The sequence below is a fragment of the Echiichthys vipera genome, assembly GCF_963691815.1.
Source record: "Echiichthys vipera genome assembly, chromosome: 16".
NCBI lineage: Eukaryota > Metazoa > Chordata > Actinopteri > Perciformes > Trachinidae > Echiichthys > Echiichthys vipera.
This window is the reverse complement of record NC_139841.1, coordinates 3,183,115-3,202,388: the sequence shown is the minus strand read 5'-3', so window position 1 is coordinate 3,202,388 and position 19,274 is coordinate 3,183,115. Positions and strand designations below refer to the sequence as shown.

Below are 19,274 nucleotides of genomic sequence, written 5' to 3'. Positions count from 1 at the left end.
TTCAGAGTTTGTTTTTTTTCTCTCCTTTTGTCTCACATTTCCCAGATGACGACGATGATGGCAAAGCTACAACTCAGCCCCTGTTGAAAAAAGGCAGGAGATCCACTTTATTGTGTTGCCTTCAAACTTTTCTCTCTTTCTCTGCTTTGATTTTTTATCTTGATCTTATCCATGAATCTCTCTATCGCCTCATTGTTCACAGTATATATTGAATTCCTCTTGTATTAACATTCCGTCCTGCCCCCTGCTGTTTCTGTCTTGTGTCTCTCCACGTCTCCTCCATGTTTCCGGCCTGCTGGCTTCTTGGCTTTGGGGAATAACATTCCGTCTTCTCCTCTTTCTTCCTGCTCTCTTGTTTACAGTCTCCAGCTTGTAGCTCAAGACCAGTCTCTGATGCTGTCCTGTATGTGATAGTGCCTTTAACTCAATCCAAGTCTTGAGTATTTAATGTTGCGAGTGTGTGCCAACATTTCAATTTCCTCCTTTTGTCTTCAGTGCCTGTTGCCTGCTGCTTCTTCTCTCTGAAGGTGACAGTTTGTCTGTAGCTTTCTTTTCCAGGATGAACACTGCTCTCCTGTCCAGCTAACTCCCTGCTGCTCTGCCTCTTCTTCCTTCATGCTGCTCATTAAGACAGAATGAAGGAGAAATAGTTTCTGATATCAAAGCCTTAACTTTGAACGGGTCAACACAAATGAAAAGTTCCATTTCTAAGCAATATACTTAGAGACGTTCCAGTTCCAGTCTGACTTGATCTGCTTTGAGCAGTAGTCTGTCGGGGCTATTGATGGCTAAAGATATTGCTGTGTAACTGACCTTACTGAGTCAGTTCACTGACTGTATGACTCTTAACATAAAGACACCTCTTTAATGATCAGGGGCCTCATTATAAAACTGTGCATAGGATTCACGTCAAAGGTGACTTACAGACAAAATGTAGGACGTGCGTGCGCATCAAAATATTAGGATTTATTAATAAGCATTTAACAGTTAGCACTTACTTCCTACATCGGGTTCCCTTTATAAATCACAATCAACTCTAAACGTGGCGCAGCTTTGGTGGCTTTGTGTCACGCCAACAGATGCCTGTAAATAGTCAATGAAATGCTCCAAATTAATATAAATTCATACTTACATCATGACAACTACGAGAGAAAAACGAAAAAATCACACAGCAATCAATGTGAAATTGACGTTCCTGTTGGAGAGGTGAGAAAAAGGAAATGATGTTGTTTGGAGGTCACAGTGTGGGCATTACTAATTAGGGGTGTAACACTAAAGTCATGGTTCGGTGCGTAGCTCAGTTTTGAAGTCACAGCACAGGACGGTACGGTTCATAGTTAAGGGGGAAAATGAAAAAACTGCTTTGTTGTCAGAACGAACATAAGTTTCATTATTAAACAATTAATCACAAAAGTTAAACAGGTTTAGCTGTCGGTATGAAACAAACAAATAAAGTGAAGAACAAATATAAAAAAATAATGCTGCAATTCTCCAATAGATTAAATACTTCTTAAATAATTGCAGCTGCAGCATTCATTTGCCTGTTCTGAATTCCCAGGTAGGGGTTGTTGAAATAGAGATATAGTGCTACAGCTATGCCTGTTGGCCGCTGCCTGCTGCTCTCCATGGATTTATGCTTTCTGTTTCACAGTTTCTAGTTTTTCATCCTTCTGCCGTCAGTGTCGCCGTTTCACATTTCTCCTGTTTCTTTGCGTATGTCTGGGTCAGAGTGTGCGTGAAGGACCGCACATTCTCCCGTCAAGTTTGCTTTTTATAAATCCCAAAGTTGTAGTAGAAAATGGCGTGCACCCTCTTCTGTGCGTACTCCACCTTTATAAATGAGGCCCCAGATCAGTGGTCTTGCATATTTTAGCCCATTTTATAAAAATAAGTTTTTCTCATATTTGCTGAATCTGTCCCTATATATCCTGACAGCCAATCTGAACAAATCCTGTTCCTCTGCCTCCACCTTCTGCTCCTCACGACATCTGTAAGATTCCACTGAGTCGGAAAGAAAACAGAGCCGAACATTGTTTGACGCAGTGTAGTGCTTTTCACAAAGAGATTCCACAACAGCCCTGCAATGAAGGAACGCCGACTTTTTGTACCTATACACAGACCAAGCAAAGCTGCCTCAGTTATGATTTCACATATAATGCCGGCATTCGGCAGGGACAAAAAGTCATCGAGGAGCGTGCGTGCGTGTGTTCTTGAGCCAATCTGCTCTGTTAATCAACCACTTGAAGTCGACCCAACCCACAAACTTCCGCCTTTATACATATAGTAGCTGTCAGTAGAGAGAGGGACAGAGACTGACTGCAGTGCTGCAGAACCTGCACCTGTTTGTTTGAGAGAGGGACAGGGAGAAAAGAGAGGGGAAGAGGCTGCTGATTCATCACTTCTGCACGTGTTACGGCCTGTCAGCTGTCACGTTCACATAGACAACGGCTCGCCGCTGTTGCAGCTCTTTCTGCTGTCGGTACTTTTCTTGGATGATGATCTGATCAAATATAAATCAAGATTCTGTTTCTGTATCGCCTATTATTTGCTGAAAATGGTTTAGGAAACATCCCCCAGTTGCGGTGCAATCATGCAGAAGGAGCAGTCGGTGAATGCAGGCATCAGTCTTATATTGCTGTCAGCATATAGTGACAGTTGGCATATTTGCTCTAAAATATGACAAAAACGTATTTTTTTATAAAAAAACCTTCTTCAGCTTTACTACATTTTGCTGTTGCTTCCTATTGTTGCTGACCATTCTCTAAAGCACACTTTCGATTGTCCAGTCTTGAACCTCGAGGCAGCCACTGTTGTCTATTTATCCCTGTACTCCATTTATATTACCTGAAAGGATTAGCCAAACAGTTATTGATCACAGCTTCTTAAATTTGAGGATTAGCTGCCTTTCTCTGGATAGAGGGTGTCATTGTAAATCCAATAGATTTGGGTTCTAATGCACCCCGTGGGTGCGTTATTTTTTTTTTAGATATAGCTTTTCATAAAGATTCTCCATATTTAACCTTTCTACAAAGTATAAGAAACTGTAGAGGGTCACAGCTGTGGAGCTGAGGTTTCATAACCTGCCTTTTAGTTTTAATGGAATTGTATAATATGTTTTAAATGCTTCAAAACTTTGTTCAAAACCAAAATAGTCACAGACAAGGTAACAGACACACACACACACGTAGGTCTGTCCGTCAAATCCTACTCCTATGTCTGTTCCACTCTCAGGACTCCTAACAGACCAACATATTAGAGAAATGACACTGTTTTGCCATCTAAATGAGCTTCTGCTGTGTTGTGTGTGTGTGTGTGTGTGTGCAGACAAGAAGAGCCCAACTGTACCACTGAATGTCTCTGACCAGAGGCTGCTGGAGGCCAGCCAGCAGTTCCAAAAGAAACAAGGGAAGGGCACAGTGGATGTCTGGTGGCTGTTTGATGATGGAGGTGAGTCTGGGATATGAATCCACTGCTGGATGTCACAAAGTTCTCCACTATACCCAGAAGAGCAAACATAGTCCAGATATGGTCCAAACTGCTGTGAGAGGCAATGCCCTCGTTTCCACTGCATGAAGACCAAGAAAACAAAATGATCAGGGTTCCTACACAGTATGGAAGAGTCTGGAATTTAATTTGAGTCATTTTCAGGTCTGCATATATTTGGAAAAGTGTGGGAAAATGTTTGTTTTGTTTCAAGACTATTTACTCACTTTCTAAAATAAAATATATTAATAAATACAAATCAATACAAGTTTATTTACACATCACAGTCGACCTGTAGATGATATGAAACTAATCAAGCTGGCTGTAGAATGGTGTCGGGTTACCATGGTTACCGTTTACTGTGGGAATGCATTCTCATTTATTGATTTTTTTTCCAAACATGTTTTCTACATTGGATTTGATTTAAGTATGTTTCTAAAAGCCAATGAAGCACAGATGTTTTCTTCTGTAGTTCCTGGTTAATTGTCCAAAGTTGGATTTTCAAACCATTTATTTACATAATAAGCATCTAACAATTGGTATTCAGATGTTTAATATTGACTGAAAAATCCTCAGAGAAGTCTGGAAATTTGAGTCTAAAAAAGTCTGGAATTCTGAAATGGAAAATGTGGAGGAACCCTGCTTTGTGTTCCCACATGAGAATAACGATGTTGGTAGCTAATGTATTTTAATGCTTGGCAAATATTATACAATGTCCACAGTCACAACATGCATTTGCTGTGCTACCATTTGTATTTTGTAAAGTTATTATGACTAAGCATCTCATAATCATGAAATTGCTATCAATAAACATAAAACAAAATGCTCAAATGAAAATGAAAATGACTGGATTTATGTGACATTTCCTTTCATTCAGAGGTCCGTGTCCCTATCTAGTCTTATCTAGTTTCTTCATAATGTTTATCTGAAGGAAAGGATGTCGGATCAATACACAGCTGATCCAGTGCAATAGTGCTGTGATGCTGAGTGGAGCGAACAGAGCCAATATGTTCATATAACTCTTTATTGGGTCTCTGTCCGCCCAGCAGGGTGTAAACATGTGAAACAAGGCCAGAGGCAGGACTCATTTGGCATCATCATCATCACCATGTCAACATCCACAAAACAGACTCACACTGTGATCGCACATGTGTACATTCTGTACTCTACTGAGGCACAGCAGATGTTAAGAGCGCTTCTTTGTGGTGTCGTGTGCAGGTCTGACCCTGCTGATCCCCTACCTGCTGACCAACAAGAAGAGGTGGAAGGACTGCAAGATCCGGGTCTTCATTGGAGGCAAGATCAACAGGATTGATCATGACCGCCGAGCGTAAGTACTGCCTACCCACTTTGTCAAATTCAAAGGTTAACAAAAGTATTATTATTATTATTATGTTATTGTTAATGATAGTAACATAAAAATCCCTGTGTGTTTTGTTTAAAGATAACTAAACATACAGATATTTAGTTCACAGTACACTGAATTTAGAGTGGAATGACAAATGTAACAACTAATTGTGAATGTGTTGAAAACTTCCAGTATGGTCCATTAAAATCCAAAAAGTAAAATAGACCAACTATGTAGTGGAGCCAGCTGTTTGATGCTTTGTGCTTGTGTTCCCCCTGGATGATGTCTTCATCACCACAGTCAGTATGTGTGACCAGAACTGCTTATTTTATATCATATCTCATCATTACTCTGATAATTCACTTCTTTGCTCATATAAAGGCATTTAAAGCCAAAAGCAACTTCATTTTGATAGCATTTTCAGCAACACGGCAATTCAAAGGGTTTTAGATCAAATGCTATACTAATAAGAGAAGCCAGAACTCAGGTACCAAACCTGACAACCTCACTATGATGATGAGGCAGGACCTGGATCAAACGGGTCCAAACCTAAACCTCCACGACAGAATCAGTTTGCAGCATAATGACACACACACACACACACACACACACACACACACACACACACACACGCACACACACACACTTCTGTCTCTCATTGTCCCCTACAGCTGCCTCCTACCTCCTTTTGTTGGATAAAATTAGCTTTGTGCTGGCAGCCCAGCCTTTTATCTCTGGGTGAGAGTATACAGTGCACAGCTCTCTGTGCACTTAGAAATCCCCTCTGTTTGTTTACTGTTAAAGTGCCTACTCTACAGCCATACTAATAGGTCAATAAATTGCAGTGTATATTTAAACAAATAAATGCATTGTGTACACCTCAGTGTACAGTTGCCTGCAGGTATGTTTGAGCAGATTCCTGCATTAAATTCATTCAGTTCAGAGAAGCAGTTCACCCAAAAACATGTTCTTTACCTCTGCACTTTCACTAGTTGTGGATTGATTGTTCATATTTGAAAGCTGAAATGTGACAGAAGTACAAAAACAACAAACAGTTGGAACACGCAGTGGTCTAAAGCTCTCTATATGAGACGGATGATGCATTCTTATTTCAAGTTAGCCAAAGGAAATGACTCTCATACCCAGAATACCGCAGTAATGCCTGTCCCACCTGCCTCCACCCTCCCTCGACTTCATGTCAATGTCCAAGTTATTCAGGATGACTCAGAGCTGTTATTTCTGTCCACAGCTCCTTGTATTTATCCCAAAGCTCTTTGTTTTTCAGGATGGCCACTCTGCTGAGCAAGTTCAGGATAGACTTCTCGGACATCACTGTGCTGGGAGACATAAACACCAAGCCCAAGAAGGAGCAGTAAGTCCCGTTAAACTCACTTCAAAGAAGCTTTTCTACCAGCTGAGTCACATTGTGTGTCAGTACAACATGTCATACTCACTACTGCACTTTCTTTTAAACACAAAGTCTGTTTTCTTTCACAAGTTAATTCCCATTGCTTCTGCTTTTCCCTGTGAGGCAGGAAGTTTCACATTATTAAGAGTCTACAAAGAAAAGGGAGGGTCTATAGCCGTGGAACAATAAAAGGCTTTTGAGTAGAAGGACTGAATAATGAGTGACTAAAAACAGCACTTCTTTATAGGAGACCTATTGTGCTTTTCCTTATCTTCCTTATATATCCATATACACTGGAGATCAAAGTTAGAACAAATTATCAATTCTTGATTTATTCTGAAATACTGTTCTTTTTTTTTACTGTTCATAATTTGATAGAATATCCTCTGTGTCTATACCACTGCTGTACTAGCATGTTTTTATAAATGACCAAGGAACTTCAACAAAAACCTTTAGTTAGTGAAATAAAACAGTGATCAAAATGAGAGAATAGTAACCACTGTGTCAGAACAACAATTTTTTCTTCGGGCTATAGGATTAAAAAATGAACAGGAATGAATGCACCTGCACTGCAATTGTCTCCCAATCAGCTGCAGGTGAAGCAGTGCCTTACTGCTAAGAATATTGTAACAATGAAATGTCCATCGTCCAGATCTAAACCCCATAGAGGATCTCTGGAAAATCCTGGGCAACAAAGTAATGTGTAAGAAACCCACTCCAGTTAGTGAACTGTGGAAGAGACTGGGTCAGAATGGACCAAGATCAAACCAGAGCAGTGTGAGAAACTAGTGATGTCCTGTGGGTGCAGATGTGCTGAAGTCATTCAAAGCTGTGGCCTCTACACTTTCTGTTCATTTGTGAATCCTAGAGAAGAAAACATTGTTGAAATCTTCTTTTCTGACACAGTGGTTACTGTTCTCTAATTCTGTCACTGTTTTTCACTAAATAAAGATTTTTTTTGAAGTTCCTTGGTTATTAAAAAAACATGCTAGTACAGCAGTGGTATAGACACAGAGGATATTCTATCAAATTCTGAACAGTAGAAAATAACAGTACTCAGAATAAATCAAGAATGAATCATTTGTTCTCTATTTTTGATCTCCAGTGTTATAGAAAACTCTGTAGTAGCTCAAAGAAGAACAGAAATGTATAAATCATGATCCTAACACTTCCAAAGTACCACATTTCTGTATAAAGTCATTTACATGATTTCCATGTATACTTTTAAACTCCAGTGTTTACGTCATCAAGCTGCATAAATGAAAGCTGGATGGCTAAGTGTGTGGAATGGTCAGAGAGCCCCCTCGTGTGTTTGTGTGAAGACATGACATCAGGAGGATCAGATAAGCTTCCATTAGATCTCAGAAAAATATTGATACCATTTTAGAAATGAGCTGCTGACACATGAGTGGGGGTGTCACAATGGCATCCTGCAGATTTCTACAGAACTTTATGGTCATGTGGATTCCTGGTGCTACAAACGATGTGGTTTTAATTCCTTTTGCGATTTAATTATCGATTCACTTGCACCATATATGTATGCTTTTATTAGAGAGAAATGTGCATTTTAAACATTAATTTCTTTTTTCCTGTAAATTATATATACAATATTACTTATATATACAATATTACATATAAGTCATTAATAAGTTTTATTATTATAAGTCTTTGACCTTTAAGTATAGTGGTTTGGATGAACTGTGTGATCGCCTGACTGCATGTGTTGTTGACCTGATGGATGTCTTTGTATTGATTTTGGTGTCATATCAGTATCAGTTGTATCAGCAGGAGTTAAACCATGAAGCTGTTTTTTGTTGTTGTCGTGCAGCGTGACAGCCTTTGAGGAGCTCATCGAGCCGTATCGGCTGAAGGAAGACGACATGGAGCAGGAGGCAGCTGAGAGGCTGAAGGACAGCGAACCCTGGAGGATCACCGACAATGAGATGGAGCTGTACCGCGCCAAGGTCTCACTATAATCCACTGTGTTCTCCTTCTGGCTCCTTTCATTTCAGAAGTTTAAACACAAAGTTCTATGACTACGTCTTACACAAGGAAAAGTTGAGGGGGTGAATACTTGTGTAGCCCTCTGCAGCCCAGTGAGTGTGTGCTGGCTCAGAGTCAGTGTTGACACCTGAATGTTTGAACCTGTATTTGTGTGTTTTGCTCTCCAGACTAATCGTCAGATCAGACTCAACGAGCTGCTGAAGGAGCACTCAAGCACAGCCAACCTCATTGTCATGTAAGCTGTGTGTCTGTGTGTCTGTGTGTCTGTGTGTCTGTGTGTCTGTGTGTCTGTGTGTGTGTGTGTGTCTGTCTGTCTGTCTGTGTGTGTGTGTGTGTGTGTGTGTGTGTGTGTGTGTGTGTGTGTGTGTGTGTGTGTGTGTGTGTGTGTGTGTGTGTGTGTGTGTGTGTGTGTGTGTGTGTGTGTGTGTGTGTGTGTGTGTGTGTGTGTGTGTGTGTGTGTGTGTGTGTGTGTGTGTGTGTGTGTGTGTGTGTGTGTGTGTCTGTCTTTTAATGATTGCCCTGTCTTATTGTTGCCTCCTCTTCCTGTGTGCAGGAGTCTGCCGTTGGCCAGGAAGGGCACAGTGTCCAGCGCTCTGTACATGGCCTGGTTGGAGGTGTTGTCCAAGGACCTGCCTCCCATCCTCCTGGTTCGTGGCAATCACCAGAGCGTCCTCACCTTCTATTCTTAAATACACACAGAGGACACAATCCAAGTTTTTAAGTCTCACATCCACTTCTGCCTCTGGGAGCAGTCCCACACACATCCCAGTTCCAGTCCAAACCCAAGGTGCACCACATACACTCCAGAGACGATAGAATACACAGCCACTGACGGAAACAATGCTGGTAATGTGAATAAATATGAAGGAAGATGTGTAAAAGCCCTACAAGTGAATGGAGGAATGTCAGGGTTTGGGTGGGGGGTTGTAGGGTTGCCCACTCTACTCCTTTCTTTTTGTTTATTCCATGATGTCTGAGTTTATCTCTTGTAGCTCTAGTTTCTTCTAATTTCCTCATGAAATTTTTAAATTTTTGTCAAAGTCTCATTCTCTCCGGCTCCAAGCAGCCGTGCACCATGTTCACACGTTGTTCTCTTCATATGGGAATGTCATTCTTCTTAAGTTCATTGGACCAGCCGTTGTGTTTGTGATGCAGCAATAATCACCCTGTTGTTGTCCTTAAATATTGGGAGAGAACCATGCAGAATGCTTTGCAACACCTACTAAAGCCTTATGGATGTGCCTTCCAGTTGAATCAGATGAAATAATTATAATCTCTATCCAGATTGACAATATGACTTATTATATTAGTGGATAATAGTTAGTTTTATTGAGTTTTAAATGTGATTCCTTCTTAGTTGGAGCATTTATGCGAGTGGATTGCATGAATTTAATGAAGGGTGGCCACTTAATTGAATGAAGACTTTCAATGTTATTTCTCTTTCTTTCTCTTTTACCCTAATCAATATGTTTATTTTGGGCCATAAGGTTTTGTTTTATAGTCACTTTTGAGTCTTCCTTTTTCAAGCTGTTGAATATTTCTGATAGCCTCAGCTACTCGGCACAAGACACAGTTTATCTTTTAGGCACAGTGCCTAAAAATGTGTATATGGGTCTAAAATGTAAGATCTTGTTTGTCAGAGAAGATGTGAACCTAGTTTTCCATGAGCCTCATCAGATGGAAAGACTCTCTCTCCCATGTAGCTGCTGATTGACTAAATGAAGTCTTTCCTTCAACAGCTTTTGTGTTTCTGTGTCCACATGTATGGTTCTTCCCCTGAAAAGAAACTGCTCTACCCAACAAGCTAGCAGAAACCTTGCCTTAATGCTAGAACTAACGATTGTCATGAGTTCCTTTTCTCTTATAAGCCATAATGGCTGGACGGTTTGTGGGTAAATGCAGATAGAGATCCATGGGTTTCACGTAATGAGAAGCTTTTCAGCACAATTGTCTTCTTTACTGTATATGCATCTTCATTTGCTTCTCATAGTCCACCTGCATTAATCTGTTACATTGCTAACTGTAGGCCTGCATGTTACTGGTCAAGTGGTCAACCAAGATAGTAATTTAGTCCACTTTGCCAGAGTTAGTGCCACAGTAGACTTGAGTTTTGCACCTGTGCACGCTGGTCTGGCTTCTTGTTTGCCATCTGGGTGTATGATGGACTGCTGTTCTCCCCCATTCCTACCGAGCCTAGCTGGGCACAGAGAATGAACGTCACACAAGCTTCACACTGGAAGACTTTCTGGCAGGAAGAATGTGACATTAGAATGTGTCAAGGCTGAGTGAAGATATACCTCTATGCATATGAGCTTGTGTTGCATAAGTCCTTGTAATAAAAGTCCATGTCCCTGTCAAAGGCTCTACTCGCTTCAGTTCATGTAAGTTAGGCTTGCTCTTGTAGCCTTTTTAAGGCTTAAAGTGTTATTCCGGCGTAAAAACATCCCATGGTCTTTTTCGACACTTGCACACATCAAATAAACCATCGAGACAGTTTTCTTTCGTGTATAAACCACTAAGGGAGAGTCGCTAACAGCCGGACATGGCTGACACTTATTAGCTCGGGGCAGTCCTCTGCAGCAGCATGAGAAGAGTCCCTACACAGAATACAAAACACCAATGGGCTCCTTCCTTTTAGATTGACTTTGGTAATCCACTTGAATGGACTTTACTATGACAGGAGCTGGTACAGGGGCCAGTAGGTAAGTCTTTAAAACACTCTTTTAATAAACTCTGGGTTCACTAACTACGTTGTTGGTGCTTTGTTTTCTGTGTAGGGACTCTTCTCATGCTACTGCAGAGGTTTGCTGTTATTTTGAGCAGTATTAGTGGTTAAAAAAGACGTTTAAATGCCTTCACCTTGCTGCCCCGAGCTAATCAGTGTTAGCCAAGAATAGTTTTTACACGAAAAAACTGTCTCGATGGCTTATTTGATGTACGTAAGTGCCGAAAAAGTCCATGGGATGATTTTACGCCGGGATTTCACTTTAAAGTACCATGGCTCCAAGAAGAGCCATGTATAGACCATTTCACTATTTGAAACACTGATGTTCTAAATGGGTCGGATATAACCTGGTCAGAGGGTGTGCATTATTTTCAGATAACCACACACCTCTGACACAGTTGTCCCAAATTAAACCTGGTTACTGCTGTTACTAAATGACAACTTCTACTTTTTGGAGTTGTAAAGTTACATTTATTCTAAAGGTGCATTTAGACTGAATGCGAAGGGAATTTTTGAGAATCAATCCCTAAAAAAAAATCAGTCCAAAGATGCAAGTGGAGTCAAAGACATCAGAGTGAGTTAAAATGTTTCACCATGAGGATGAAAAAAATCGTGTGTTTCCCAAAGAGTTCCAATGAAAATAGGAGGTCCAGGAAAAAAAAAAAAAGAATCTTTAGAAAACTAAAGAATGAACAGGAAGTTACTGGTAATTTGCTAGGTGTCTGACAATGAATGGCTGTGCAGTCAGTGGACTATTGAAACACTTCAGTTATAAAGGTTGCATGGATAACACGGAGCTAACGTGAAATTTGTGTTCAGTCTGAACACACCCTAGGGTTGGATTAAGTGGTTCTACTTGAGTGCTTTGCCCTGAAAAATAAATAATTCCATTTGAATTGCAGAAACATCTTAGTCCATGGTATATGCAGGATAATGTTTTGCTAACTGCAGTGTATCAAAGAATAACTGCACAGCTCATCGTAGATTATACTTCCACTGTTTGCTAATGTCAGCAGTTAACAGGAAAGTGAACTTGGACCTAAACTGCAACACAATTCAGAAGAAAAGCAACTGGAAATATGGTCATAGATAAGAAACTGCCGTAAAACTAATGGAATAAAACAGGGTTCTCTTATTTTATGATGTACTTTTTCTCAGTTTCCCCAGAAACTGGCGGATTTAGCATTTCATGTACTCTGTCCTTTACTGTATGCAATTTCAAAAGAGGATTGTGACACAATGCTTAACTTAGTTGAATGTACTGTATAATAATGGCGTTAGCAAACATATTGTAGTCTCCTTGTTTTTTCCACCATGTATATGAGCTGTTTGCTGCATCGATTGCAGTGGGCACGGTGCACTCTGCTGTGTGCCAGCGTCTGTGTGCTGATAGCATTTATTCCACTGCATCCCATCACTCATCACTCTGCTTCACCTGCCAAAAGTGTGGACCAGGACTTTGACATACACCATACATACATACTGTATGTATGTATGTATGTATGTATGCATGTGTGTGTGTGTGTGATTTGAGGAAAGGTCTTGGGTGTACATACACACTACACACATCCATGCTCACCAGTATATTTTGGGGCAGTCCACACAAACACAGGTATTTTTGGTCTTTCATCCACAGTTAACCACAGTTCGGATTCCAGGGTGAACTTTTTGGAAAAGTCTAGTTTCAGCAGTCATGTGTGGACAGGAAAACCATGAGTGCGACGGTAAACTGTCAATTGTATCCATGGAGACTCTCGAAATACCCGTGTTCGTGTGGACTAGGCCTTAATATTCCCTGAATACTTTCCAAGCATGTGAAAAGTATGCACTGGGTGAGGAAGTGCAGGCATTTTGATTGAAGACACAGTCAAAGACAATCCCCGCTGAAGTTATAGCATGCAATAGCATCCCTAAATAAAAAATCTTCCTGAACACGTCACGCATAACCTTTTTAAAAGAAGAGACCCAGTCCAACATAGAGCAGATAATTAAATCCCAAACAGCCAGAGCTGATGGACTCACCTCAGATCCGTTGGTATTAGACATGTTGACAAACTGACCTTGGTTTCGAGGACCCAAATGGATCTGTAGGCGACATGTAGTGTATATAGTTTTAATCCGTAACCATGACAAAACTAGGTGTGAAAGTGGCAATAACTCTACCTCCGCTGCTTTGATTTTTGTCCATTTTTGTTTCTTGACTTGAAAGTGCAACGCTAAATTCCTGCAATGCCACCTTAATTTGCAGTGGCACTCCAAAGACACAGTTTGGTCGATGTCCGTCAATGTTGCATCCATTCCTGTAAGATAAAATACATTGATCTCTTGTATAGTAGTGTGACTCTCCGGATATAGACTGTTGGGATAAAGCCTACCATTGGCTGCCTACTTCAGCACTCGCCTTCCACTGTCTCCGCTATCTATTGTGCAAGGGCACTGTCGCTGCATCTGGGGCTTAGCTCCAACCAAGAAGATTGTAATTGGTTTAAAGAAATACAAATAACCCAGAGTGTTTTTCCCCCCTATCCCAGAATGATACGCAGGGTAACCAGTGGTGACTGTGCTGTGGAGGTCTGGCCATGCAAGACTACTTATAGAATAATATGGAGAAGTACCAGAAGTCAACAAGCCGCCATTGCTGCGGTGGCGTCTGATGTGATTGAATGGGAGCTGCCATTAGAAGTGAACCTTTTCTACAACCTTCACAAACCTTTACCTCATAAAGAGTGCTGTGATTATTTACCTCCATCACTGATTAACTCAGCTACTTGACGTTTACATTGTGGTCCTTAGGATGCCCTAGTTAGAGCAACTTATGTTATCTTTCACAATAACACCATATTGAGTTAGTTTAATCTGTGCGACCACGGCAGCCTTGATAGAGGCATCTAACGTGAGCTAGCTAAGCAGTGTTAGCTGAGTGGCATTACTTTTAAAGTAGTGTTAAGCTAGGCAGCCTCATGCTGTACACTGTGAGACTGACGAGTGTGAACCAAAACTGAGCATCTGTTGCTGTTGGGAACAAAGTCCCCTCTGATAATATTCTTGATCCACTTCTGGAGAACATCTGCCCGCCCAGGGTATCCATGTAGACCGTATGGCCTCAGACAGGGGCACTCTTCATGAGGTTTGTGTATTTCATTCAGGTTTTTTCCAAAGTTGAACTTTCCCACTGCTGTTGGAGCAGCAGAGAATTGCACAGCTTCTTCCCGACTTCCTTGACATTGTTGTCAAAAGTAATGCTGCGTAAAAAGTACAGGTAAAAGTAGAAAAGGTTCACTTCTAATGACAGCTCCCATTCAAGCATGTGCACATTGGAGGAAGACGCCACAGCAGTAATGGCAGCGCTGCTAGCTGGCGAAACACAAAAACGGTTCACAGGATTCGTCGATAGTAACAGCTTAAACTACACACTATGCCAAGTGGTATCTAGCACATGCTGTCCTTTTATTGAGATAGAAGGAGATGGTGTTATTTAGGGGTGCTATTGTGCATTATCACAACATCTAGGAGTGTATTCAAACTCCATTCATTTCAGCTCTGCTGCGAAGCACTCGCTCTCTTACTGTTACAGAGCAACAATATTACAAACAAGAACACGGGTTAATCTATATTTGTATATTAAAGAATATATATATATATGCCTATATATACACACACATAAATGTATTTGTCTGACCTGGAGGGGATCTTTGTCTTTGATATGTCACATTAAATGAAACAAAAAGACCTCCTGTCAACATTATACAACCAAATAGTGTTTGTGTGTCTTCATTTATCTCCTGATAGATTCTAAACACCTGTCTGATTATACTACTGTACACCGTCATTTGACATCTCCTGCATGTATTCTTTTGCCAAAGCCCCCTTCCTCTCCAACCCCCATCTGTCATGTGTCAAGCCACGATGCTGGATGATGTTGTCTACACTACAAACATAAACTAACCTGTAAATAAACGTCGTAGTCTAATGGCATAAATTAAGGGAGTGGAATAATTATGTCCAATTTCAACATGGAGAAAGATATTTATTTTAGTTAAGGATTTTCTCCACTTTTTGGTATGTTTTGGTTTTGGTTATAAGTTAATTTGCATGTTGATTTTTTTTTTCTTTTATTGTTTTGCTGCCTTTTGATTTTAGCAAATTGTCTTTTTCTCTTTTCAAGTCTGTATTTCTATCTTTTCAATGCCTTTTGAAGAAAAGACATGACGTCAAAAGCAAATCAACGTGTTTTCTCCTGCTTTCACATAAACGTGGATGGAATTGACTCAGACGGTTGAAGCAGTAATGTTTTGATACCCTGTACTGTTAACAGTCACAGATATGCTTTTTCTAACATTTTAACATTTATGATTACCAATACTTTGTACATCTTTATTGCAATAAATAAATCAAATGAAATCAGTTACATTTGAAGTCTCCTTTTGTTTTTTATACGGTTACTGAATAGGCAGGGAATAGAGTATATTGTGGGGAAAATACAATATGTTTAAGGCAAAAAAAATAGTTTAGTTTGACATTGTTTAATTAAATCTACAATGTGCACAGCAACATTACACTATTTGGAAAATTTCAAATTTTTCAAATAAATAAACCCATCTGCTAAAAATAACGTCTTTTCGCCTCACATTTTTTTCATGGAAAGTGTGAAAGAAAGTCAGTTTAATCTTTTTTAAATGAAAAAGAGACATTTATTGACTTTCTTTTGGTTGTCCTTAATTCCTGTAATCTTCAAGATCACAGGTCAAATATCTTCTCTCTGGATGACAAAGTTGTTTTCTTGTGATTAAGTTGATTATCAAACAAGACTGTTAATTCATGATCTTGAGATAATGAGATAAAAATTAGCAAACCAGCTAGCCAACTAGCCGGCAACTCTTGTCACAGAAATCTACCATTCAAAATACAGCTGTTCTAGCCAATCACTGCAAAGTAGGGCTGGACTCGGCAAAACAAATAATGCAGCATGCCCATAGACTGTATGAAAAATGGACGTAGCATACCCGTCAGGGTCCATTCTCTCAGCTTGATCCAATCGTGCTCACCTACGGGAGTCGCCATCTTGTCAGACTTTGACTCCGCCTCATTTCCTCTTACCAAAAAAGGGCATGTATGTGACGTTGGGGGGTTAGGGTAACGTCCATCTGGCTGACATATACCTCCGAGGAGAAGTAAGGGCCAGAGGCTAGCTGTCTCTAAAGAGGCCACGCCCCTAATTATTCATAAACTTTAACCTCCAATAAAATAAAAAGTAGTCTGGTACAAAAAAATTCACCCCCCTCAGTGTTGTCATGGAGATAAGACCTATACATACAGACTAGAATATTTTTTTTGTACCGGGCCTTAAACAGGTTTAATGATGCTGTGAAAATGGCCTGTTTAACATGGGGGTCAATGAGAAACTGCTCTATTATGACACCTAACCCTAGTGGACTAGGGGGGGCTTGAGCATCAGGTCCCCAGGACAGGAGCTCTCCCAGTATGCCAGCATGGGCTTAGCGGCTAAGTGTGGTACTACTTTTTCATGCTAATTAAATAGCCGCACTTGCACTATGACTTGAAATACAGCCTGCCATCGATGGCACATACACTAGATGCTAATCGGGTGCACCGGGAGGATTCAGGCAATGAGGGTCGGTGTTTTACAGTCTATGAGCATGGTCCTGTGTTTATCAATTCAATTCAATTCAATTTTATTTATAGTGTTGAATCATAACAAAAGTTATCTCAGGACACTTTACAGAGTAGGTAAAGACCACACTCAATGACTTATTTATGATTTACATAGACCCAACAATTCCTCTGTAGAGTATGGCGGCAACGAAAACCTTCCCTATAACAGGCAGGAACGTCAGACAGACCCAGCTCTGTGGAGGACGGGCATCTGTCTTGACCGGTTGGGGAGGAAGAAAAGGAGAGAGAAAGAGAGAAAAGACACACAGATGGACAGAGAGAGACAGACAGACCCACTTCCAAAGATGCAAGCAAAGTCTAACAGTAACTATAATATTTATGGTAATGTGAATATAACGTATATGTTAAGACAGTTAATACAACAGAATAGTAGAAACAAGCACAGCTAAGGTGACAGAATATGAAAATGATAATAATTATGGTGGCAAACATGATCAATGATGAGTAGTGGCAATAGCAGCTACGATACAGCTACAAATTTTATAGTTTATTAAACTAGTGATAGTATATATGAGTAACAGTGATAATAGCAACAGGAAGCGTCATGTAGGACCACGGCAGCAGGCACCACCACGATCAGCAGAGACCTGCGAGACGACAAAGCACAAACAGCTCCGGGGAAGAAGCTGAATTAGTAACATGCATTGATGAGACATGAATGATACAGACAGAGAGGAGAGAAGCTCAGAGTATCAGGAAAAGTATTATCCCCCGGCAGACTAGGCCTATAGCAGCATCATTAAGCAGAATAAAGTCTCATCGTAAGCCCTAGCTGTAAGCTTTATCAAAAAGGAAAGTTTTAAGTTTACTTTTAAATAAGGGGACAGTGTCTGCCTCCCGAATAACATTTGGGAGTTTGTTCCACAGGAGAGGAGCTTGGTAGCTGAAGGCTCTGCCTCCACTTCTACTTTTGGAGACTCTCGGCTCGCCAAGTACAATAACATCAGGAAATTGCAGGTCATCCAGCTTTTTATTTCCTTAATGCACATTTGAAGTTTATCTAACTGATGGGTTTCTTCTGGTTTGATCGACAAATATAATTGTGTATCATCAGCATAACAATGAAAATTTATGGAGTGCTTCCTTATAATATTTCCTAAGGGAAGCATATATAAGGTGAAAAGAATCGGTCCAAGGACAGAACCCTGTGGGACTCCATGACTAACTTTAGTGTGCATGGAGGACTTGTCATTAACATGTACAAACTGAGATCTATCTGATAAATATGACTTAAACCAGCTCAGTGCGGTTCCTTTAATGCCAATTAGATGCTCCAGTCTCTGTAGCAGGATGTGATGGTCAATAGTGTCGAAGGCAGCACTAAGATCTAGTAAGACAAGTACAGAGACAAGTCCTTTGTCTGAAGCTATTAGAAGGTCGTTAGTAATTTTCACGAGTGCTGTCTCAGTGCTATGATTTGCTCTAAATCCTGACTGGAAATCCTCAAATATCTCATTATTATGTAAAAAGTCACACAACTGATTGGCAAATAATTTCTCGAGGATCTTAGAGAGAAAAGGAAGGTTAGATATAGGTCTATAGTTGGCTAGTACCTCAGGATCAAGACTGGGCTTTTTAAGAAGAGGTTTAATTACAGCTACTTTAAAAGACTGTGGTACATAACCTGCTGATAAAGACATGTTAATCATATCTAATACAGGAGTGCTAATTAAAGGTAACACTTCTTTAAGTAACCTAGTTGGAATAGAGTCTAGGAGACAAGTAGAAGGTTTTGATGCTGAAATAGTAGAGTTTAATTTGTTAAGGTCGACCGGAGAAAAGCAGTCCAAGAATATATCAGGTCGTACAGTTTGTAAGGTTCCTGGGTTTGATGAAAAAATAGTGCCAAGCGAGTTGATTTTGTCTCTAATAGTTATAATTTTGTCATTAAAGAAGGTCATGAAGTCGTTACTACTGAGGGTTATAGGAATACATGGCTCTATAGAGCTGTGGCTCTCTGTCAGCCTGGCTACAGTGCTGAAAAGAAATCTAGGATTGTTCTTATTCTCCTCTATTAAAGATGAGTAATATGCTGCTCTGGCATTACGGAGGTCCTTCCTATAAGTTTTAAGACTTTCTTGCCAAACTAAGTGAGATTCCCCAGTTTAGTGGAGCGCCATTTACTTTCCAACTTTCGCAATATTTGTTTTAATTCACGGGTTTGTGAGTTGTACCCCGGAGCTAACTTCCTCTGTTTTATTATCTTCTTTTTTAAAGGAGCAACAGAGTCGAGTGTTGTTCTTAGAGAGCCTGCAGCACTTTCAACAAGGTGATCAATTTCAGAGAAACTAACGTTAGTGCAGGAGTCTTGAATATTAGGATGAGGCATTAAAGTAAATGCAGATGGAATCGCTTCCTTAAATTTAGTTATAGCACTATCAGATAAACATCTAGTGTAGACACTTTTGCCCAGAGGTGAGTAGTCCTGTAATATGAATTCAAAAGTTATTAAAAAAATGGTCTGATAAAATAGTATTCTGTGGAAAGACTATTAAGTCATTGATTTCCACACCATAAGCCAAAACAAGGTTGAGGGTGTGATTAAAACAGTGAGTAGGTTTATGTATACTCTGACTAAAACCAATCGAATCTAATAGAGAGATAAACGCGAT

General features: G+C 40.2%; 1 protein-coding gene across 1 annotated transcript in view; it reads left to right on the top strand.

Moving 5' to 3' along the window:
• Window positions 1-15,363, top strand: part of slc12a2 (solute carrier family 12 member 2) — a 76,839-nt gene extending 61,476 nt beyond the window's left edge. Inside the window, exons 21-27 of the mRNA XM_083929599.1 lie at window positions 46-93; window positions 3,325-3,447; window positions 4,702-4,813; window positions 6,117-6,203; window positions 8,068-8,203; window positions 8,411-8,478; window positions 8,797-15,363. Coding sequence (XP_083785725.1) covers window positions 46-93; window positions 3,325-3,447; window positions 4,702-4,813; window positions 6,117-6,203; window positions 8,068-8,203; window positions 8,411-8,478; window positions 8,797-8,932 — 710 coding nt within the window. The 3' untranslated portion in view covers window positions 8,933-15,363. The remainder of the gene's footprint in view (window positions 1-45; window positions 94-3,324; window positions 3,448-4,701; window positions 4,814-6,116; window positions 6,204-8,067; window positions 8,204-8,410; window positions 8,479-8,796) is intronic.
• The last annotated feature ends 3,911 nt before the right edge of the window (window positions 15,364-19,274 follow it).